The 25420-nt window shown below is 44.4% G+C and overlaps 1 protein-coding gene across 1 annotated transcript in view; it reads right to left on the reverse strand.

Annotated features, from left to right (window-relative positions):
• Prkn (parkin RBR E3 ubiquitin protein ligase) overlaps nucleotides 1–25420 on the reverse strand; it is a 1193927-nt gene that overhangs the window by 744308 nt on the left and 424199 nt on the right. The window contains exon 4 of the mRNA XM_052169367.1: nucleotides 20695–20813. Within this exon, the coding sequence (XP_052025327.1) occupies nucleotides 20695–20813 (119 nt within the window). The remainder of the gene's footprint in view (nucleotides 1–20694; nucleotides 20814–25420) is intronic.

A 25420-nucleotide genomic window follows, 5' to 3' on the forward strand; every position in this document is an offset into this window, starting at 1 on the left:
TATTTGTAAAATAAAAATTCAACTTGAAAGTTGCTTTAATTGTTAAAATTCACTGGAGTAATTATCCTTATTTTCCTTCTTCAAAGATACACTCTCAAAAGAACTCCCTGTTTCTACCCAGTGCTAGTCAGAGAGGGAGGGGAGGGAAATGGCCCACCTTCTGAGAGAACTTTGATCTAATTTAGCAACGCTGATAGGCAGGCTCACTCTCTGTGCCTTCCGACTCTGCCAAGAACACAAAGGAGACAGAAGTTTGCATATATATTTAATAATGAAAAACAAATTAAAGAGAATTCTTTGAACTGGGACATTTGAATCTCGGTGACAGCTGCCAGATTCAGACCTTAGTATCTCTGCATTGGGCTGTAGAGGTGGGGGAGGGGTGGGGTGGGGGACTCTCTCTCATGCTGGCACCTGGGCCCCAGCCATCACTAATGCTTCTTTATCTCACTTTGGCCATGGAGAGCTTATGGGATGAGGCCACTAGATGACATGCCTTCAAAGCTCTGAATCAATTGCCAGCCAGTGCCAGGCAACCCCAAGATGACTCTTAGCTCCTGTTTGCCTGTTAGGTCCACCGGACACTCTCTAACACTAGTGGGACAGCTCAGATGGCCTCAGTCAACCAGACCAAAAAGTTTCTGCCAAGCCACTCAGGACTGTCAAAAGTAGAGTTGCCAGATCACAGAGGCCCCTGGGAAATCACGTGGCCCAGCTATCAATCCTTCAAGATCAACTGTAAACTATTCACTGCCAAGAATGAGTATGAGAGAAGGGAGTTCTGTTTCTGCTCAGGAACGGTCTCCTATAAGTCTCTCTGGTCTCCTCAACTGTGAAAAATTAGAACCCACTGGTTTTTATAAAGGAAGTTGTGAGTTTGGTAGTGCCTTCTGTTTGACGTTGAGTGGGCACATCTGAGTTTGATAGGCCAACCCTGACTTGGGTCAATGGTTCCTGGGGTCATGACCCCTTGAAAGCTGTAGGGTACTTGCTAGCCCTCAGATTTCCACGGTCAACCTTCCCACTAAATGTCTGCATTACACATTTATAAACAGCAGAATATTGCCATGTTCTGCCAAATTGCTGCAGGTGGATGCGTTTATGTTCAAAATGACCTATATTCACCTTTTATTACAGCAACGGGAAAAGTGAAGACCCGGGTTTTGTTGGGACTTGGTTTCCTTACCAACCCAGAGTACTTAGCTCAATGGAAATGCATTCTCCCTGGGTACTGGTTCTACAGAGCTACACAGCTTCTTTCTCCTTCATTCTCATCCTTCTGTTAACTGTGACTGTTGCCCAGTAGATACCACCACACTCCGTTTGAAATGACCTTCATGGGCCAGCTTTTGTGGTTCTACCCAAAACAGCATTCTAGCACATGTGGGAACACCAGCTGGGCTTCCTGCCTCTGTCTAGATTTCAGCCTGCACCTTGGAACCTGCTCTGACATGGGAGCCTCCTCTCCAGCTTATGTAAAGGAGATTCTGTGTAAGCTCCCATCCCTCTGGGGACATGAGAGAAGTGGTCATTTTAGACAGAATTAATCTTTGGGATAGAAATCAGAGGACTGGTGATATTATAAGATAACTGAATAGAGGAGTCCAAAACAGAACTTTCTGCAAAGGCTAAAGCTCTATCTAGAACATGTAACTTATGGTTACATAAGTTACTATGCAAAAACATTGTTAGGCTATAAACCGAAGGTCCTTGCCCAATGTGGAAAATCAATCAGGAAAAGCAATCAGTCATGGTGGGGCTCTTTAGCTTATCGCTAAGGCTGGTGTTGGCCCTTACTGAGTTTGAGTGCACAGCAAGGGGCGAGTGCTCTCTCCTTCACACAGCACTGCAATGCTATAAACTATGGTGTTTAGGCAGTAAGTCCAGTGCTACATGTTGTCAACCAGAATGAACATCGCTCACTTTCCCTGCTGGATGCTGTCCTTTCTGATCTCTGGTCTTATTTTAGGTCACTGTGCACATCCTATGGCTGCAACAAATGTGTGTGGGATGAATTGGTGAAGTTCCTCATGCTGATACAGGAGGGAGTGGAGGACAGGGCTCCAGACAACAACAGTCTTTGCTCACTCACACCACAGAGCTAACTGCACAGTCCCGCTGGCCAGTTCGCATTTGGGTCTTGCCTTTCTTATTTTGTAGGTTCTTTGTCAAGATGCTTTCTGGTGAGGGGGCAGAGTTTCTCTTGTCCCAGATGTGTGTGTGTGTGTGTCTCCTAGAAATGGACACTGGATGAGACAGTGCAGGAAAGTCTTTGCTGTATGGCATTCATTACAGGTGTGTGTGTGAAGAGATTTCTCCTTGCTGTGGCATCTGGGAATCTGAAGCTATGCCAAGAAAGTGACAGGGATACAGAGGGCTGTCACTACAATCAGCAAGTTCTCCCCGAGTTGTATCTGCAGTGTGTCTACAGCTTTGAGAAGCCTTTGAGCTAGGAATACTTAGTTGCTTGTGCTGCAGACCTGGAGTCAAGTCCCCGGGACAAGAGTGGTGAGCCAGTGGAACTGGAGAACGGCGCTTCCCCTGTGGGTAGCTCACGGTTTCCAGGAGCAGAGCCTCCCCTTCTCTCCGAGACACTGAGTGGATTGTGTAGGACCGTTTCATTTTCTTCTGGTCAACTGGTTTTCAAAGCTTTAGAGCAGGGGGACTAGCTTGATCGTCCTTCTCAGCATAATTCCAGAATTAGCTCTGCTGGGTGTGCGGGCAAACATTGTGGAGCTTAGAGCATCAGCCTCCTTTCTTAGCATGAGTCAGTTCAACATTCATCCCACATACAGTAAGTTCAGCCACAGCACAGGCACAGTGGCACGCACAAACAAACAAACAAACAAACAAACAAACAAATGGATGCCAGCTAAGATGCAAAGTGGTGTGGATTAATTCTAGCCAACAACATACAGGCCTTCCGCTAGTGAGGATGAAAACATGTTTAGTCAAAGAAACTCTCCAGCCTCATAAAGCTTGTTTGTCTCTTTAGATCTTGCCTGATAGAAAGTGTCAAGGACCCACCCCTGACACCATGCCTCAGTGAGATGTCTTAAGAAGAAGGAGGAAAAGACTGAGAAAGTTTGGCACCGGAAGATTTTCCTATCCCAGGTCATGTCCCAGATGTTTGTGTGGTTGTGAGAGGCAGGACATGCATTTGTTTCTGAGTTTTACAGCAAATGTTGCAAAGGTACACTTGGGCTTAAGGACATGAGTCAGAGGAAGCACTCTCCTCTCTTTTTGATATTTCTAATACCAAGGGAGTATTTCTTCTTCAAATACAAACAAATGGACGCTGGATGTTTAGCATAGGTGGTGGGGGTAGGGTGGTCACAGCTCTGATTCTCTCATAGGCTCCACCAGGATATTGGATTTTCACACACGGTGGAGTTTTGATGCTTCTTGAATATAATGGGGTGGAGGAAGTTAGGCAGAAAATGAAGGACGAAGTGATAAAGGAACAAACGGAGAGAGGCTCAAGCCTGGGCTCGTGGGGGGAGCACATTACGAACAAATCCAATAATCCAGCCTGGTTCTTCTAAGGCTTCAGAATAACAGTGACAACCACTGCTTAGGAAGAAAGCAAACTACAGACCACTGTGCCATCTCTAGATACTGGGTCAGGAGCAGACTACCCTGGTGCTCTGCGATTTACCCGCCATGTTACTCGGCCTGCCTTGGTGGCCCTGTGCAAGAGAGAAATGCACAGGCGCATGAGCTCAGGGGTGGGATAGAGCCTAGAGTGATGGAGCTCCACACCCACGTGGTCAAGCTGAGAACAGGCTCAGCAAGTCAGTGGTCTCACCCTAAAGCCGCGTCTCTAGCGAGAGGGCTTGGTTACGTTATCAAAATCCTGGAAGTACATTTTCAATTTTGGTGATGCGTCAGATACGGGACATCTATTCTAGAATACAAACAAATGACTCTAGTACTCCAGTAATCTAACCTCCTGGCTTACCAATATTCGTCCAGTCTTACTGATAACTGGGTTAGAACGGAAGGCATCACATGCAAAACGTGGCATCTTTCTGTATTTTCTTCCAATCCACTGGTTTCTTTCCTGAACCAGGGCAGCTTAGAGTTGTTTCTTGCTGTGTTCATGATATGGCAATTGCCTGGCTGATGGTTACAAATACACTAAGCTATAGTCTTTAGAGATGGGAGATGCTCAGAGTTCAGGCCCTAGACTTAAAATCATAACGGCATCTGCTTCAGTAAGAGCTGGCTAACTGGAAGAAGTGTTGTATTCAGAAATACCACCAAGCCCCAACCTAACAAACAGAATAGAAACATTGCTTTCCACACTGCAGGGTCTCAGCTGGAGGAGTGGTGCTTCCTCTACATCCAGTCACACTACAGCCTCTCTGGAAGGGTGAAGAGCTTGCAAGGAGCATGGAAGGATTTCCTTTTCTCACCAGAACACATAGTCAAATCTTAGAAGTCTGTGTATGGTAATACACAGCTGTTTTCTTGTATCTCAACTTGAACATCAAAGAGTCCAGGATTTCCAAACTCAAGCACAATGTATGTAACCTGGGGACTGATCCCATATTTCCTGCCTTTATGGGAGACACCAGCATTTGAATGGACAGAAAAATGGAACACTGTGAAAATGGACAGCTTGTCCCCCAGCAGGGCTCCCAACCCACCTGTCCCCTTTGTGGCCCAGTGCCTTTTTCTGTTAATGTGCCACACCTTTCATGTTCTGGGACATTGCTTGTAATACATCATCTGTGTTAAAAGCTTTTATGTTACCTCTGTCATCCTGCAAGGTTTGGGACGTTTTCTGGAATCTAGTAAGCCATGGAAGGACATCACTGATATACCAAAACTGCATCCCAGTGAGCCTCTTTGTGACAGTCATGTCCCCAGTATGTCAGTTGTTTATATGTGTCTGGGAGATATTCATGTGTGCTTTATCTCTCTATTCTTTTATTTCTCCATCACAGTCTTAGCCTGAGCAGGTCATGGCTCACAGGGGGTGTGGAGGGGGCCATGGTTTTATGAGGCAACTCAGGGGATGTCCACATGTCTTGACATGCTTGGGGGACAAGTTCCAGCACTCTCCTCCCAGGCATCCCAGGAAGCCAATGGCCAAGCTGGCCAGTGAAGGATTCTTGCAATTTGGATGCTATTTCTTCTCAGATGTGGTGAGTCTCTAATTCTATTAGGAAACTATGCGGGCAAATGTGCCTTGTATCTCTTGGATGGGATCACAGGGAAGCTAAGGTTTATATCACGTAAATTACAATAATCACTCCTAAGGAAGACTTAAACAATGTTAACTCAAAGTTTTATTTATATTAAGTTTAATTTATAGTGTAATATTATTGTATCATTGGAAATATGCAAAAATAAAGATTACTAAAAGCTATACCCATGTTTAAAACCTATTATTTGTGTCATATTTTTTGATAATTTCTTCAACACATTTGAAAACCTAATATGGATGGTTTTCTCCAAAGGTGGAGAAAGAATTAGTAAAGGAAAGCTTTCTATAAATTCAAGAGCATTGCTCTCATATACATCTACTTTCTTGGCAAAAATAGCATTTTCTACCATCAGAAGTTTCCAGGAAAATGAGGTTTCATGCCTATAGACCCAACATTGCATGCGGCTTTTACATGCTGAGAGGCATGGAATGTTCAGTCACTGAAGATCTCAGACAGCCTGGGAAGGCCGTCATTACTCAGATGCAAAGCCACCAGGAGTGGAGAGCTAAGAAGATGCTATGGATAATCTGGATTTCTGTCACAAACCCAGGCTGCAGCCAAAGTAATCTGACATGGTTCCTAAGGATGAAGAATGTACACAGGACACAGCTGGCTAGCTCAGGCCTTCCGCGACCATCTTCTGTTTTGGGCACATTGAATTACCGCTCTGTGGATTTTAAGTGAGAGAAAGATCCTCACAAGATAGGAGCCTACGCGGTTCTCCATGTCTAAAACCTTTCCGTAAATCATTGTGGACATAGACCAGGGGTGGCAGGCTTGATTAGAAATCCAGCCTGTTTCCTGCTTCAGTGTGGGCGGGAATGACTTTGATGAAAGCCCTCTGGCTTACAAGATTCAAAGATGTGTTGCTCCAACATCTTCACTTGCTGGCTTAGTGTTCAGAAGCTCAGCATGGGACAAACCAACAACCCTGGTTATGGTGCCAGACAGACCCTGCCGCTGCTGGCTGAGTGGTTGAGGCAATGCCTCATTTCTAACCACTGGACTCATTCACCATCAACTTTTGCTGATGTTGGATATATTGCACCATGTACCCCCAGCTCCAGCACCCACCACACTCTTCATTTTTGTGGTGGCCAAGTCACTTAGCTCCTTTCTTTTCCTAGTTAAGAAAGTGTTCTTAGAATGAATAAAATACAGATAGGTCTACCCAATAGATGCCTTATCTCATGAGATCCTACAGTGTTTTCCATGATGCTGGGTGTGGAATGATTAAGGCACTAGCCACTACTCACAGTGTCCTCTGGAACTGTGACCTATGACTACAGTGGCAGGGGAGCTGAAGGTTTCCTTTTCTTTAGTTTTAACTTATTAAAATCTTAGGCCCCGTGTATGGTAAGTGGCCGCCATCCTGAGCATCTCAGCCATGTAGCAAGTTACACTAATTAACTTGCCCCTAAGACCTGCTTTACCCTTCTAACCAGTCTGACCAAGCACTCAACAACAAAACAGACTGGCTGAAAACACTAGCTTACCCAGGACATCAACAAACACGACCAGCTATGGCTTGCCCCTGCTCAAGTCTCCTGGGATCTCCTGCTTTGAGTTTGCCTACTTTTCTGCCACCCTTCTTCCATTCAGATACCCCCCACCCCGCCCCCATCCCCAGATTCTTATTTGGTGGGGAGATTCAGAATTGGTGGATCCGAGCAGGACTCATCTGTAAATCTCCAAGAAACTGGAAGAAAACCAATTTCCCCCATTTGCTAATGGTATCAGTTCTGTCTCCTAAATGAAACATTTATTTCAAAACTTACACATAAGCTTGTGATTAAAAAAGCGCCTCTGTCCATCTAGGTCTCTGCCTTTCCTGGCCTTATCACAACCTCATTCAATAAAGGTGAAATTGGTTTTGTTGTGAAATCCGTATTGGGCTCTGCTTCTGAACACATAAATTGGCATTTTCCTCAATTTGTGATATTAATTTAATATATTTCACCTAAACTATACTTTCCAGTGTTATAGGTTTTTTTTTCTGAACTCATCCAAATTTCCCAGGCTCAATATAATACACACTCATTTGAAAACAAGTGCTCACTAAATTTTGAGTTGTACTGGATAACTTAAAACTGTTTCCTAGGAAGCGACACACTGGAATTAAATAAAGAACTAAGTATCAAGACCAATTCATCTTCAGTCTCTGGAAAATTATAGTTTTCTAACTAAAAGAAATAAAACTTTATGGATGAACATATTGGTCTAAATTAAAACATATCCAAAATCACTATGAAAAGTTCTCTCTGTCTCTTAAACAAATAATAGGAAGGGGACAGCACTCATGTTGGGATAGCCAGAGCCCAGTATTCCCTATGTCCTTCATGATAAGCTATTTGAAAAGCCTTTTATCCCCAGGAAAGACTATTGCATATAACTTAGTCTAAAGGACAGCAGCTCTGTGTTATCAGAGATCCAACATTTCAGCTCCTTTTCAGCTTTTATTATCTCCATACTCTGAGATGGAATTTAATACATGGTTGGAGCAGCTATGACATGACATTAAGCAAAGAACATGTCAGTGGTGTCCCTGGCCCCAGCAAAGATGGGAACTCCAAAACATAAATCAAAGGAAATAGGAGAACATCTTATAAGGAAAGGATGGCAGTGATCCTGTACATCTAAAGTATTCTAAATGCCTGGGGGAGCGCAGGAAGTGTGGCCTGCTAAGGATAATGATGTTCCTCTAGGAAACCTTGCTCATCTTGGGAGCACATATATTTTTCTCAGGTAATATAATGGCCACCGTGATACCCATCCGTCTAAATTCACATGATTAGCATATCAATAAAGATGTTGAGAATGAAAACATCCTTTAACTCTTAAATGGTCTACCGACTTAGCTTATATAACATTATTATTACATTTCGAGTTTCAATTGGAGCACCAAATGCAATAGATATTAACAAGCAAAGGGAGTCTGGGTTCTCTATGCAAATCACAAATATGAAACATGCTCTGTACTTTGGAATAGACTTGAATTTTTAGTGCAATCTTAAGATCATAGCAAAAGCTATGGAAATGTGCAGATAATTCCCTTACACAGCTTGCCAGGAGCATGGTGCAAATTCCAAAACTCTCACCAACTAGAGATGGCTTAGAAAAAAGGCATGGGGAGTTCTGGGGCTGGAGTTCTGCTCTGTGGTCATCTATACCCCACAATAGAAAACCCACTACATTTTAAATCAAAAGGGAAAACCTTATTGGAATGACTGAGAGACCAGGATACAGCTCTTCTAGGGCAGAGACATCAATCCTGGTCCTCAAGCTCAGGTCTGGTTTGGGTCACATCCCAGAAGCTCTGAGAGGTGAGATACTTGATTAGGACTGACGTGCTGGGTTCAGGTTGGGTTCCCAAGCTTAATCTAAAACAAAAGACATATTGAGTGTTCCCAATGGAAAATGTGGAAGACCTATGCCGAGACCATGTTCCATTCTGCCCAAAATGTCCTTGAAAGCACAGGGGGAAACAGAGAAAGTTGTTATGGAGAACAGTAAAAGCCCAGGGCCTGAAAAAGAAGTGAGAGTTCTCTATCCTAAGGCCTGCTAGCAAAACCATGCAACCAAACACTGTTCTATCAGGACTAGGGATTTAGAGGGAATGACTACAAAAACCATTTCTGATCCAAGATTATTGCCAAGGCAAGTAGTGACCATGAAGCTTTTGGTTAATTTTTATGGGCCATCTGTATCATGACTGCATCCTATCCTGTGGGTGTTCTGTACTGTGTGAGGCACAGAGGCAGGTGAGGTGGGCTCCCACACTTTTGTAACTGAATCTTGTGAATGAATGCAGGGATACCTAAGGAACAAGAGTTTTTGGTCACACTCTATTCCCAAGAGCTTGGCGTTATTTCCATTGTGTGGATTTATGCACAGTTTATCTTCTTATAGCAACACTGTACAATCTGCAGGCTATATGATACTTGTTTATGCTGGCCTTCACCAAAACTACTTTAAATAGTGTCCTGTATTTTTGAGGTTTTAGCCTATCACGGGGAAGGGGAGAGTTGTCTGTCTCTAAATTGATGATGCCGGTTTGCAATTCTGGCCATGCCTGATTATTTTAATTGCAGGTCACTTCATAGGCAAGTAGGTCAGTGCATAGTTATTAGAATGGCTTTTTAGATGAATATGAAATTCTTCCTGCCAACTGATGATTTATAGTGCAGAAAAAATGGGGAGTAATTCTGATGCTAGCCAGAAATACAATTATTTGATACTGTTTGGGAGAACCCTCAGTTCAGATACACCAATACATTATGGGAGGATGTTAGTGATATTCAGAGATGTGTGTGGCCTTTACTGACAGAGCAATATCAAAGGTTCTGGTTTTGTTGGTATGGCACATTAAAACAGGGTGACTTGGCTGGCTATTCATTCAAAAATGCCTAATCTGTGACTGTTCCCCCTTTCCACGGTTTTATTTCTCTAAGTACATAAGCCTTTTCCCACTGCACTGAAGGAGATGCCACATTTCACCCCTTATCCTGTTCCTGAATCTTGATCTTGCTTCAGGAAGTACAGCTGGATAAGAAGGAGTCTTCAGGAAGAGGCTTCAGAGTTAGACCCCAGCTCTCCCCATGCCCTGGTAAGAAAACTCCTGTAACTCAATGCAGGTCCTTTCGGTGTGGACCGAAGTTTCAGTTCCCCGGAATTCATTCTCAGTTTGGTTTCATTCTCACTGTGTGACCCAAGTAAAGTCAATTAACCTCTCCATTTCCCATCTGGCTTTAATGATACATTTATGCAGGTAGCTTGATATTCCCAGGCGGAAAGGCATGCATGCATAAGTACAAAGGCTTCTGTAAAATAATGCTCAGACATCTCAGTCCTGAGCCGAATGCCCTGCCTAACTCAGGAATAGCATTTTCAATGTGACTCCCTAATCTCCCATAGTTTATGGTTGTGGGGTAATACCCTTGTTTTTTTTTTTTTTTGTTTTTGTTTTTTGTTTTTGTTTCTTAAAAATAAAACAAAACATTGACAAAAGATCTACTATGGCCTGAGACAAGACTGCTAAATTCTGTTTATGTTTCCCCAGTGAGGTTTTGAAGTAATTTACTTCTTAAGCAAAGAACAAATAAATTAACCTACTGCACTATAGATCTATTTCTTATTTCCCCAATTCCTGATAAAGCTTCTAAGTGGTAAAGTGGATAATGCATCAACTTCATTTTACAGAGGAACAGGTAGTCACTACTGGATATAAACAGAACTGAACCACTGGAAAAAGGATAGCCTTTCACATAGTAAAACAATTTCAAGTTTGGCTAAACTGCCAGATTAAAAATGCTAATACAAATATGGCAGATGGAAGCAAAATCTCCACTCAGTAATTAAAGTAGTGAGTCTATGAATGTTATCTGAAACAATTATGAATTCACAAACACGGCTGCTGCCACTCACTCACTCCCAACACCCAACACAAACTACCATTAATCACTCCTACCCAGGGCATCTCCTCTCCTTGTTAAAAATGATCTATGTGTTGACTGGGAACTTATGTTTCCAAACAAGGAGAACAATTGTGACCAGTCTAGATCATTAAAAGGTACTCTAGTTCTCTTTGGCAGACAATTGGTTCTAATGTCATCATTATCTTTCAGTGGCCATATAACCCAGCTATGCACAGTAAAATGTATGGAAGGAACCTAGTGGAAGAATTTTAAGAATTACTGTCACCATTATTTTAAATTAAAGGGACAGAATTGCTTTCCCTACTTCATATGCAGACTTGATAGCATAATACCCAAAGGTGTATCAGGAAAGACATACAAATAGTCTAGTTGGAACTTGAAAGGACAGTAATGACCCTGGGCTCACTTCAGTTGTTGTTCTACTAATGCCAGTAGACAGTATTTGAATCAACAAATAAAGAATTATGGCTTTTAAAAAGCACATACAACTGCAATTTAGAATATACTATCAGGACATTTTTCTTCAGAAAGCCCTGCATGATCCTTTACACTTTAGACATACTCATAGATTGTGACCTGTCAAAACATTCTAGGTGGTTCAATAAATATTTCTGTTGTAGATGTTTCAAATGTATGCTATTGTATAAGGAATAGAATTCTAAGTAACCCAACTAAATTTCAATTAAATTGTTAATAACTATGTGCCACTGCTAACCGATAGATTATATATAACTTTTAATATATTCTAACTCAAAAGCAAATGGCATAGGCATCAGGTCCCTCATTGTGATAGTGATTGGCAGATAGGAAACTGAGGGAAGAAAAAGAATTACTCTAATAGAGAAACTGACAGGCACAGGTAAAATCTGAGTTCCGGTTCCGGTTTATTGGTAGGCAGTGAGTCATAGACATAAGACTAATCATATACATATAAAAATGGATCCACATGTTTTCAGAATTAATTATTCAAATTCCATAGGTACAGTTTGGGGGATTTCAGTAGCAGCATGGGTCAGGGGCTGCATACAGAAGCAGGCTCTGTGAGACCTGCACAGAGGCTCTGTGCCAGCCAGAGCTTTGGTTTGAGGGCAGATTACAGTGTGCTGGGGATATTTTCTTCTGCAAGGATGATGCTCTTTGACTCTTTCCTTTTCTTAGAGTTGCAAAAGTAAATTCATACAAAAGCCCAAGAGGAGGAAGAGGAGGAGAGGGAGGGGAAGGAGGAGGAGGAGCTACCAGATCCTTTGTCTGAAAGGTCTCATAAAAACAAAACAAAGCAAAGCAAACAAACCAACAAACACAGAACAAAAACAGTGAGTGGCAACTGCCTTTGGGGTCCAAATGAAAATAATTACTCAGATTAAACATTTAATGAATTAGAAATGTTGACACCATTTCTTCAGGGCTGGATAAACTGAAATCACCTAACAATGAGATCTAAGAATTTTTAGCTGTGATAATCGGGCATAGACAAGGCTGCCTGTGTAAGGATCTAGACAACAGAGTGGAGACAGGGCCACTGATGACAATTGCCCACAGCTCAGATAGTAACATCTCACTGCTTTCTTAATTTTGTTTTGATCTATAAATAATATTTTACTTGTTAAAATAGGCAGCTGTATATTTTACATCCCTTCCGTTACACACTCTGTTAAATGTCCCTACTGGTGAAATTACAGCCAAAGGGGAAATGAGTTCTTTTTACCTTGCAGCATCTTCCTCATTTTTCTACTTTTCTTTATGTCTTTCTGGGGATGAGTTCCTTTGGTTCACAGTAGTTGAGGGTTCTTTGAAACACCCTTTCATCTTTTATACTGAAGGTATCACTGTGGCTGCAGGATGGGGCTGATTCCTCCTACCCATGGATTCAGCATCGCAGGCCAGTGGGCAGTCCCAGGCCATACTTAACCCTCTCCCCCTCCACAGCTACACACTCCTGCTCAGCTCCACCTGTGTTGTTCAGCCTTGCCCCCTGGTGGTCTGACCCGCCGTGGACCTTCCTGCAAGGCCAGCCACAGTCCCTGTCCACTTTCAGGCTCCCAATTAGCATGCAAATGTCTCAACCAGGAGGGCAGTGCTGTCTTAGAACTGCTGTCCCTGGGTGAAGTCCAGGGTGCTGGATTCAACCTCAACTCCAGAGAATGTTTTAAATTAACTCAGCAATTAGCAGAGTTTATAGTCCATTCGATTTGGGAAATAGACCAAAAACTATTTGTAGCTTGTCTGGTTTCAAATGTAAACGGTCCTCTTATGTCCAACAGGTAGGGCCCCTGGTGCCAGTGCAGTGCGGTGTGCTCTCCCAGTCTGAATGCTGGGTCCAGCTCTACCTGTCTTGCTCCATAGACTTGGGTGAGGTTTGTGATTTCCCATCCTTCCCTCTTGCCTGCCCTGTGGCCTGTCCCCTTGATGTTCCTTGTACCTCAGTCTTTCCCACCAGAAAGCAGGTAGTCATTGGATAATCTGCTGAGAGTTATTAAAACAAGCCTAAGCATCCTGGGAACTCAAGATGTCCAGCACACTAACCGGTCATGTCCTTTAAGTGTGTGTCCTATGACCATTCGTAGGAGCTGGCTCTTCCAGTGTGCTGTGAATCACCAACAGTTGATTTTTTTTTTCAAAAAGCCACTTTACCTAATACAACAATGTAGTCACATGCTACTTCATTATATATACATGTGTGCACATATATACATGCATTTATACATGCACACATTATGTATATGTATATGATGTATATGATGTATATGTATATGATGTATATGTACATGTATCTGTATGTATGCATGTATATATATACACATATATACATATACACATATATATACAGATACACATATATATATATATACATATACATATATATTCATGATATATTTATCATGAACAGTGTGCTCTAAGCTTTTCAGCATTATTACCAATTGTATCTCTTTGTCCACACTCCTGGCACACCACATATTCTTTTACTCAAGATACCTGTAAAAAGACCAGATCAGCACCATGGAGAGCACAGCTAAACAGGCTGGTGTGTAGAAAGCATCCCCAGAAGCACAGTGAGGCAAGCTTAGGCAGAACAAACTGTGGGCTGAGAGGCTGAGGTGAGCCCAGCACCGCCTCGGCCTCTGCTCTGCAGACACATGAGAGCTGTATGTGTTCACTGGCTTGGATGCTGCAGCTGCTGGCTGCTGGATCCACGCACAGAGCTCCTCTGTGTAGGCCTCCTGTCAGACACTGAGCCACCGGGGTGCAGGCATCATTGCCACTCGTGTGCACACGACACATACCAGAGAGACTTCAGGGAGTATGTGCATCTTTGTTGCACTCTGGAACCTCAGACATGCCTGACGCCAACATGACAAGAGAAGTGCATCCTGGGGCAATAACTTCTGATGTTGAAGGCAGAACAGAAAGTGAGCTTAGATATAACCCCGGCCTATAATTCTTTCCAAAGATGTGTGCAGCTTCCTAGGCAAGTAGACTCCTGACCAACAATTAATCTGTAGCAAATATTAAGTTTAAGAATGATTATACATTTAAACTATATTTCTTAATAAATTTCCTCACATAAATTTTGCCTAATCTATAAACCAATTTTAAACAAAATCCATCATGCCAGGCACTTTACATCTTTTTCTATTTATTGCACCATTTCTCATCAGAAACCTTTTAGCTTTAATGCTATTCTGAGGCAGACTATCTCATTACGGTGGCAAAGATAAAGTTCTTTTTGAGATAAAGTAATTATAATGATTGTGGGGGAAATATTATCCAAACTTCCTGGCTGTAGTAATCTCCTGGCCTCTGATTAATTTTAAGACTAACAAACTGAGTGCAGACAAAGAGATACGAGTGGTGATAAGGCTGGCACCCTGGACACCCGGAGTGGGTGCTGGAGAGATTTTCCATGTGTAGCTTTAATCAGAAACTAAAGTTCGCATGGGCCTCACTCCGAGGCCACTATTCCGAGAGAACATGTGCACACACGTCCCCTCTCTCAGCTCATGGCCACATTCACTCCATCCTCCAAGTATTACTGGAGACAGTGACTTGACTCTATAAATAAGCTTTTGTGCATTTGAAGCTTATTTCTAATTAGACGAGTCGGTTTCTTCCCGTCATACAGCGACTTAGCCCTTTTCTTGAGGAACGTGGGCAGTGCTGAGAGTGACTGTGGCAGTGGACCTGGTGCTTCACTCACAGAGGAAAGAGGAGCCATCAGGATCAGTGACACACGGTCCACGGGGAGTCTAGAGCATCCTTCAGAATAAGAGCGCTCTCTCCATCAGCAGTTACTCTTAACTGAAGTCGCCAGTCCAGGCAGTGTTAAAGGTCATAATGTCCCTGAGAATGCTTTGGTTGACACCATCAGGTTCTAGGGAAATCTTTGAGCTGGTGGCAAGAGTCATTTTAAATTACCCATTTAACTGCTCAAAAATACAATCAGAAACAATCGCGACACACAGAGTGAACCCTGCCGGGCTCACCCCTGTCTCATTCCTGCCTGGCCCCGAGTGGGTAATCTTTGAAGGAGTAGTTGAAAAATTGAATGCCTGCCATGTTTTTCCAATCAGCTGTGCTCACTCTTTTCCAGCCAGTACTCACATTTCTAAAAGGGTATCTCCATCTAGTTGAAACTCTGGTCAAGGTCACCGTGAAATGAAAAGGATATTTTGATTTGGAAATGGTAGGGAGCCTGGTGTGTGAGTTGATTCTCAACTCACTTGCAAGGTTATGTCAAAACCTCAGACTCCGATTTCCCTTCAGGACAGAAATGGCTAATGCTCATCTTCTTTGTCAGTGCATTAGGGATGGCATATTAAACATGGATGGCACATTGTTGCTATGTGTAAGTAGAGTTGAGGAGATACTAGCGTGATTAATGAGTATCTAATAACAACAAAATAGGTAGAGGTAACTACAAAGATATGCTTCAGGCACACATCCCTTTGCACACAGTTCTCTAAACAAGAGAAATGAAACCATATACTCAAAAGTAATTCTGGTGGCTAAGAAGAATCTTTTGTTTTTCTCCTCTAGAAAATAATCCCTTCTCAGATATTCTTAAATAAACCACACACTAATTTATTGCAATTAGCCACTTGCATATGATCTCATGTTTTTTTTTATTTTCATAAACAGAAAACATTGTGCTAGCTTCTGATTTTTGTAAAGAATTGGAAAAATGAAACCTGATAGGTGACTATTATTTATTGGAAGTCATGCTCCTTGGCACAATACTGCACCGGGTCGTGGGACTTGCAGGCTGAGCAGCAGTTCCTGGGTCTACCAATGACAAAACTGAAGTGTGGGACCATGAAAGGCTCCTAGCACCAGCTCCATACTCCTGACTCCTCAACTCCATGGTCCTGTGGCCATCAGTCACATGGGGCCAGGCCCCTAGTGTTCTGACTAGACTCCGCCCCCATAGTCACCTGGCTACAGCCAGGCTTTCCCTCCTGCTCCCACCCACAGTTACCCGGCAACAGCCTGGTAACCCAGCCCACTATAAAAGGGGGCTTCTTGGCCCCTCCCAGCTCTCCTGCCCTTACGTTCTCTCTTATCTCTTGTCCCTGTTGCCCCTCTCTCCCCATTCTTCTCCCCTCTTTCCACGTGGTCATGGCCAGCTCTCACCCCTCTATCTTTTCTTTCTCTTTTTATTTCTCTCTCTTCCTTTTCCTATTTTCCTATAATAAAGCGTTAAGGTCATGGGCTGCCTCTTCTTATCAAAACCCACCATGTAGGAGCAACAGAACAGGCCTCAGCCTCTCCAGCCGCCAGAAAAGACGCAGGGCTTCCCCATCTGGCCAGGGTTCCTCCACAGGTACATGAGGCCCATGCCAGAATGGCCCCACATTGTGGGCAAGGGCCTGCCCCGCAGCCAGGAAGTCTCACCTCCACAGGTACTGGGGAGCCCTGGAGCCCACCATCCCTTTACGGGTTCGCGGGCCCACTCGCTTTCCCTACGCTGAAGCATCTGACCTCCTGTGCTGTGGAACAGCTGCACTCCCTCTGAAATATGGGTGAAGAGGAACCACCTTTAAATCATACTGTTTACGTTTTCTCTAAATCCTTAAGGATGTTTTCCATGGGCGTTTTCAGTGATCATTTAGTATGCAGACAGTGCTTAAATAACAGACTGCCGATTGCTGCATTTGCACAGGAAGCAGTCGATCCTAGGAAAGGCCAGGTTGTGGGCTTTTCACCCCCAGTTCCAGTATTCGATAATGGTGTGACACTGAGGTCTCACTTACCCTCATGAAGTCTCCTTGTTAGAGACATCCTACTTTGTAAATGTGTCATAAAAATTGGAGAAAATTACAGATGTTGAAAAGCCAAGGAAGGAAACTAACAAGCTGGCTGAAAGAGGCTGGTAGATTCCAAGATGCCACATAGGGCATCTTGTGATCTATGAAGTCAGTGTGTGCAATCTCAAGAAAAGGATGCAACCTTCAACGTTACCCTCACGGGGAGAGCTGATCTGGATAAAGTGGGAGACTAAGTGACGGGTCACCTGACCACATAAGGCACATGGCAAAATGGTGAGCGGTATGAGGAGAATTAAAGCAGTGGTGAGAAAGGGGATATATATGTCCTGGGGACAACATGTGAGGTGGGACTCACAGGATGTCAGCTTGGACTGCCACTCACAGGAGGAACCCCAGCTACCACTGAATCAGTGAGATAGAGAGAACTTCTGCTTCTCTGGAAGGAATCTGCTAAAGCCCAGGTTCTCGTACCAACTTGCAAATACACATGCACACACATGGGTGTGAGTGGTGACAGGATAGTGGTAGTAATGGGGTGTCGCGTTTAGATGTGCTTTGAATACTGTTCTAAGCATTCTTTATACTGACATAGTCTCCCTACAGCCAAAGATACACAACGTCACATCAGTGAATGGCTGCCCCCAAGCTGACACCAGCACAGGCTATGCTCCGGGGCATGCTGGCTCCATGCTTTGACCGGGCACCGTGCTGCCTGCCCAACTGTTCCACTTTGCTTACTTCATCCAGGCTCTGGTCGGCATCTAGCACCAATGTACCTACCGTGCAGTGCCTGCCATGCTCTGCCTTGCTTGGACGCACCGAGGCACGCTGTAGGGATTGGTTACTGTTTACGTTGGGGGTTTTATTTGTGTCCTCTGTTTGTCCCACATAGAGCACACTTTCAAATGACAAGTTGCACATGAAATTACATGTCTATGATTCTCTTGACTCACACAAACAGGACAGTTAGCAACAGTGTGCCCCCTCCCGTAGTGTGCTGATTATTCACTAATGCTACAGCCTGGAGCCTCCATGGAGCCTCCCCCATTCATAACACCCCAGATCTAACTTCATGTTTTATCATCTCCCTGATTTCTATGCTTTGTGTGTGATCCTTTGTGTGTGTGTGAATATGTATTTCTGTGGGATACACACACACACACACACACACATATATATATATACATTGTGTACACACACACACACACACACACACACACATGACATACACACAAAATGACAAATTATCCTGTTATCCTGAGAGTTTATCAGTCTAGACAAAATAGTCTAGGTACAAACTCCCCGTTTTCAAGCTCTGGTCTTCATGGGTGAATGGCTGGATCCCTTTAAGACTCAGTTTTCTCAAATAAAAAAATAGGATTACTAATAGCATTTAACTTAAAGTGTTCCTATGAAATAAATGACGCAATGCATGAAAATAGTTCAATAGCTGCTGCTGCTGCTGTTGCTTGAATTCGGACTCCCCAGGAGGTAAGGACGAAGTCTCCACCACTGGGAGCCATCAGGATGAGTATAGAGAAAAGAGAGCAGGTAGGAAAAACACTTCTCTAGGCAGGAGCACTGGTCAGCATCAACTCTAGAGAAGAGTCTGTGGCAGTTGCTTCAGATGAAATGATATTGCCTCTTAGTGGATTTCATTATTTAGACAAAGATACTGCATTCCAGACACAACTGAATCACAGGTCTGAGCCAACAGACCATTGTTCATTTGTGATGTTTTCAAAGGTCTTAAACAAATCCTCTGTTTTCTCATTGATCAGGACTTGCCCTGTCTATCCATTGTCTGCACAGTGAACTTCGAGTGGCCCCCATCAATGGGGTCTCTAGCAGGTAATCGGGGTACTTATTCATAGCAGAGTACATGACTCTTGCACTTGGTGCTTTTATGTGACCAGGGGTCCCAAATGCTACTGTCTGGGGTCACATCCATATCACAGTCTGTTGCTACGTTCCGCACTGCTCTGGGGACAGAGCTGACTGGGGTAGTGAGGGAATGAAGAGGAGACAAAACACAGAGACACACACAGACACACAGACACACCAGACACACACCAGACACACAGCTGAGATCAGGTGGACTGAGCTCTGTCGGAGACACCACAGGACTGCAGAAGCTGCGTGTGTTTATAATATACATTGAACAGCTAACATGGAGGTCATTACATATAGATGAATATATGTAATTAGGAGGCAGGGTTGTTGCCTGGGTACACAACTGAATCAAGTTAATCTCAGTAGGGGAGTAGTCTTCGGGACATAAATATCCATGGGGGAGAGAATACCAATAGATATTTTCTGTATACACCATCAACATCTGTACACGGACCAGAGAGGTTTTACTCTTCATATGAGCCTTACTGTATCGACGGGAAAGTTTTGCCATTTTCCCATGGATCTAAGGGGATCCTCGGCATGGCCAGCTCATGTCAACAGTATACATTCATGCAGGGCTTTATACACTCAGCTTCCTCCACCTCCACCTCCCATACACAACACCATTGAGGTAGGATGGACCCCATACAGCAGCTGTCCTAGTGTTTTATATCAAAAGTTAGCAAGCTTTCCATTCCATGCAAACTCGAGGCTGTATAGGCCACCCTGCCTATGCCCGTGCACACAGGTGTAGACACCTGCCTGTGTCCGTGCACACAGCTGTAGACACCTGCCTGTGTCCATGCGCACAGCTGTAGACACCTGCCTGTGTCCATGCTCACAGCTGTAGACACCTGCCTGTGTCCGTGTGCACAGCTGTAGACACCTGCCTGTGTCCGTGTGCACAGCTGTAGACACCTGCCTGTGTCCATGCACACAGCTGTAGACACCTGCCTGTGTCCGTGCGCACAGCTGTAGACACCTGCCTGTGTCCGTGCGCACAGCTGTAGACACCTGCCTGTGTCCATGCACACAGCTATAGATGGCAGGTGCAGAGGAGGTAGCCTGTGTTCCACCAAACATTATTTATGAACAGTGGAATCTCCATGACAGAGAATGACCATGGGTCATACAATGTGTTAGTGTTCTGATGTTACCCCCAATGATTTGAAACCATGAGACCATCACTGCACTGGGCAGTAGGGAGGAGAGCAGAAGACCTTGGTAGAACACGCTTTGGGGCCACTGTTTCCAGTGCAAATGTCCAGGCTCTTCAAACGCCTGGACTTTATTATTATTAGCAGTAGGTTGCAGCTCAATGGATCAGCCTCTATGTACTATCCCTGGACGAGCCCTCTAGTGTATTCTGACACGTGCAGCCATGGTGACACCACACAAATCCAAATGTGGCACATTTCCAGAACTCAAACGATGTTATTTCAAAGGCTCTTCAGTAAAATATTCCCATCAGTGTGAACCCATTATTTCTGCAAACAGCGTTTCTGCAGGTCTGAGCTAGAAAAGGAAGGAAGGAAGGAAGGAAGGAAGGAAGGAAGGAAGGAAGGAAGGAAGGAAGGAAGGAAGGAAGGAAGGAAGGGAGAGGGGTAGTGTGTGTGCGTGCATGTGTGTGTGTGAGTGTGCGTGCGTGCGTGTAGCAGGAGACATGGCTATGTACCAGAGAAACTTACAGAGCAGATAAAAATCGCAGAAGGAAAGCTACAGTTGATATGAAATTTGCATGCCCTCAGCAATCCCAGACGCCCAGAATAACATCTTCCTTTTGGTATGGTCATACTCAATCGGAAGTCAATGGAGTGATGGCTCCCAGGGATGATTATTAATCTGGGCACGAGCAGTCCCATGAGGACACTGCCCCCGCTCCCTTACCTGGGCCAAGGTGAGGGTTGCTTGTCTGCAGGTGCCGCACTGAACTCGGAGCTTTCCAGGCTGGACCTTGTGGCAGGGGCCTTTGCAGTAGACGAAAAAGCTGTTGTAGGTCGGTTTAACTGCCGGGGGAAAGCAGAGACAGTACCCAATCAGTGTGAGCCCAGACTAATCCAAGACACCATCTATGAAAGCCTCTTAGAAGCAAGTCAACTCCACGGGAACATTTTGTGAAATCAGAAGAATGACCGTCTCAAGGAGGAGATAGCGATTTAGAAAATGTAGTTTTATGTTGAAAAGGGTTAAAGTTTCCCCTTCTCATCATGCCAAACAGCCCTGTGACTTACTCATCAAAGTAAACAGGCCACCACCGCAGCCAGGAGCTGGGCCAGAGTGTTTGCAGCACCGGGAAATTAAATGCTTTCCTCGCTGCTGAAGCCTGAGAAGGGGACAGGCAATTCCGAGACTCTGGAAAATGCAGAGGCCACTGCCCCTGGATTCTATTTCATGCTTCTGTACACAGCAGCGAAGACTTGAGATCGTTTCCTTTTAAAATCATATCTGTACAGCCAAGCCAGCCTCTCCCTCATGATCTGAGTGATAGGACCACAGTTGCCGGGTTCCTAAGGAACACTTGCCCAGTCTCAGTAACATAAAATAAAAGTCCTGAGTCCCACGGAGCTGAACAGATCTGCAGCCTGCGGGGAAGTGCAAGCTCTGCGTTTTGTTCACAGCCTTTCTAGCTGGACAACTGCCATTCAAAGGGGGTGTTTGCAAGTGTAACGGGTAAACGTGAACGGATCAATCTAATCAAATAATTTCTCTCAAGTGTCAATATTCTCAAAGTGCCATTCTTTAAAAAGAGGGAAGCTTTTAAACAAGGTGAGGGTTGCTTGTCTGCTTCCTTTTGGTGTGGTCATTATGTTCCTTACTGGCTTGCTTCCCCTGGCTTGCTCAGCCTGATCTCTTATAGAACCCAAGAATAGCAGCCCAGGGATGGTACCACACACAAGGGGCCCTCCCCACCTGATCACTAAATGAGAAAATACCTCACAGTTGGATCTCATGGAGGCACTTCCCAAACTGAAGCTCCTTTCTCTGTGATAACTCCAGCCTGTGTCAAGTTGAGAATCTGATGCTTTCTGTGTCTGAAAAGAACTGACTAGAAGCTCTTAGGGTATGACAAGTGCTTTCTAAATTTCTAAGTTTTTCAACTTAATATTTTTTGATTATTATCTAATTGTTGAAGGGGGATGAGACACATGTGTTTATAATTTTAATCATATTGTCAGAAACGTCTAGAAAGAATATGCATTCATTATGGTTATGAATGAAAGGTTTTGGTCATGAAAATGCATGCAGCTGACTAAAAACAGTATAGAGACAATGAGCAGACAGCAGAAGTCCCTGACGTTTATTTACTCAGCTCTGCTGATTCTGTAGCTCACAGAACTTTCTAAAATATAAGATAAAATGAGGAACATCCGGATGCATTTGTAATATATTCTATAACGGCTGCTCTTTAGCAATGAGTGCTTAGCTGTCAGTTTGAAAGGCAAGGCACACTATAAATACTTGTTTGTGTTGATGCTAAATATCTATTTTGACACCTCTCTATAGCTTTAGTGCCTTTGTGGGCAAGATATTCTAGCTGTGAATATCCCATGTGTCTTATTCAGGGTTTCTATTCCTGCACAAACATCATGACCAAGAAGCAAGTTGGGGATGAAAGGGTTTATTCAGCTTACACTTCTGCATTGCTGTTCATCACAAAAGGAAGTCAGGACTGGAACTCAGGCAGGTTAGGAAGCAGGAGCTGATGCAGAGGCCATGGAGAGATGTTCCTTACTGGCTTGCTTCCACTGCCTTGGTCAGCCTGCTCTCTTATAGAACCCAAGAATACCAGCCCAGGGATGGTACTGCCCACAAGGGGCCCTCCCCCTTGATCACTAATTGAGAAAATGCCTCACAGTTGGATCTCATGGAGGCATTTCCCCAACTGAAACTCCTTTCTCTGTGATAACTCCAGCCTGTGTCAAGTTGACACACAAAACCAGCCAGTATACCATGGCTATCGGCAAATATAATTGTTACATAAACTATATGTGGGTCAGAATTGAAACATGCAGCCATGAGTCCATGTCACAGTAATGTTTGTAACATAACAAATGTTTGACTGTCAAAAGATCACAGGAACTGTGACAACTCTAGCCTGGGTTAAGAGCCCTATTCCATAGCTGTTAGAACTTATCAAAGAACCTCAGGGAAGATTTCAAATTTCCTCACTGCTAACACTCATCAGCAGTAGGAAGACATGGGGTCCCACAGTCTTCATAACCTGCCTGTGAAGCTTAAACAGTAAAAGTACAGGAAGGATGAGTGAAAGAAAGCAAAATCTTTCCAAAAGGGAGTCAGTCAGGGCCTCCGTCAGGGCACTGTGGGCGGAGTAGCTTAAGGCCTGCTGGGAACTGAAGACTCCTCTCTTCCCTTATAGCAACAGCAGGGTCTGTGGTATTATCTCCACTAAAGATGTATTAGGGCAGGGGTTGGGGGAGGCTATCCTCTTCCACCTCTGCCTGCTTCAACTTTCACTATGTCCTTGAGAAGCCTGTCGCAAAATGCTGCATGCCACCTTGGTGCCCCGGCATCCTGAGGGACGGATGGCCTGCGATCCATTACACCGTGCTCTCCATTACACCCTGCTCTCCACGCCTAGTCAATTAATAGCCAGGCTGAAGGAGACCAAGGTCAGTGCGGTGCTGGCTGACCACAGCACATTGCAAACTGTTGGCTTGGTTGGGCCGAGCAGCTGGGGTTCCAGGTGAATCACTAGAGCCCTTTGCAGAGTGGCGCCCCTATCTGTTTGGCAGTGTGCCAGGCTTTACAGTGGGCAGGCTTCTGGGTCCTGCTGTGTCCTGGAGTATACTGTGCAGAAGTGACAACAAATGCCCCATGCTTTTGTGTGCAGAGTTCCCATTTGGCCTGACTGATGAGTCTGCAGCTGGAACTCTCCTAGACAAAAGCCGTCAGCAGAAACTTGGCACCTCCAGCCACTAAGGTGATTCTGCCTCTACCTCACGTGGGACCTTAAATATCCTTTGTTCTCCTCATCCCTTAGGTCTCCCCTTCGATAGCCAAAGTAGCTGAAGTGGCTTATGTTTACAACAGGTCGTGTTTGATCTAAGAGGCACAACCAGAGCAGGGGCTGTCTCTGCATTGCCTGCCTGTGGATCCCATTGCCTGGCCTCAGTGGGAGAGGATGCACCTAGTCCTGCAGTGACTGGATGTGCTAGTGGGTAGTGATACCCCAGGGTGGGGTGCGCCCCTCCCCTTCTCAGAGGAGAAGGGAAGGGAGGAATTGGGGGAGGATCTGTGTGGGGGGGATACTGGGAGGAGAGCAGGTGATATTTAATATAGTTTTGGATAATATACTTGAAACCTAAAGAATCATTTTAAAAAGGCAGGTATTCATTCCACATGAATATGTTAAATATTGTATAAGACATTAAATGAAACTCTGCTGTCTTAGAGGCCTTCCTACCTCTGTCATATTAACACACGTGCAAGCAGTATGTGGGCAGCATCTCTGTGTGGCTACGGAACATTGAAAATGTGGCTAGGGATTGCTCTTTTCTTGTTAACTTTAAAAGAAACTTCATTTCAAAAGCCGCGGGTAGGTAGCAGTTGGCAACACGGAGGATAAAAGCACTGAGTGTCTAGCCTTGTCTCTCTCCCTCACCAGGGACAGACAGACAATCCTAAGTGGAGAAGACAATGCACACCAAGGAGACCGACTACTCAATGAGTTGCTAGTGTGAAAGCACGGTTGGAAGGAGAAAGGGAGAACAGAAAGGTTGGAATTGGTGGGAAGAGAGCTAGGTGGGTCTCGGCTACCCAGAGGCAGGGGGCTGGCGAGGCTGCCCTTCCTGCTGTGCTCTCTGACTTCTAAGCCCCTGTGATTCAACAACTCTCTTGCATTTCCACTGACAATCTCCATGTTTACGATCTTACCACCATCCTCAATTTCCAACTGCAATGAAAATTCTTGCAAGAATTCTTTCTTTTGTCTTCCATAAATATGACGGCTGCATGAAATAGCATCTGAGATCACGAAAGTGTTGGGCTTTGTATTGTCACCTCTGAACAACTATCTCGTTCCCAAGCCATAGAACCAGCGTGGGTGACCCAGCATGGGATGTCCTTCTTCACAGCCTTGGCCAGCTTCTTCCACACTGTCTGGCACTCGGCATTTATGACTCTTTCTCTCTTGCCCACTTCTGACTGGAGCCCTTCAGTTGTTTCTTAAATAGCCAGGGCTTCAATATCATCCAAACAGTAGCGGTTTTCAGCTATTATTTGCAATCCCGCCCTGTTTGCGATATCCTCTAATCACACAGGGAGTAGATTCGGTCCTCGACAATCCCTACAAGTCTCTCTTAGATCGTACCAATGGAAAAACATTCTTAAGCTGTGTCAGGGATCCAGGCACAGATAACCGGACAGCATCAGGGATCTTCTCCCTCATCATCTGCCAGGATTCCTGATGGTACAGGGCTGGGTACCCTGGGTCCTTCAGAAAAGGCTTGATCACAGTTTTTGAGTATATGTCTCATAAGGCAGGCACTAAAACTATGCAACATGGCCAAAATCAGTACTACCACTGAAGTCTGGCATAAATCTCCATACATAACATGAAGAGAAAATTATTTTTCCCTATACTGACCTTTAG

This window comes from Apodemus sylvaticus, chromosome 23, assembly GCF_947179515.1.
Source record: "Apodemus sylvaticus chromosome 23, mApoSyl1.1, whole genome shotgun sequence".
Classification (NCBI taxonomy): Eukaryota; Metazoa; Chordata; class Mammalia; order Rodentia; family Muridae; genus Apodemus; species Apodemus sylvaticus.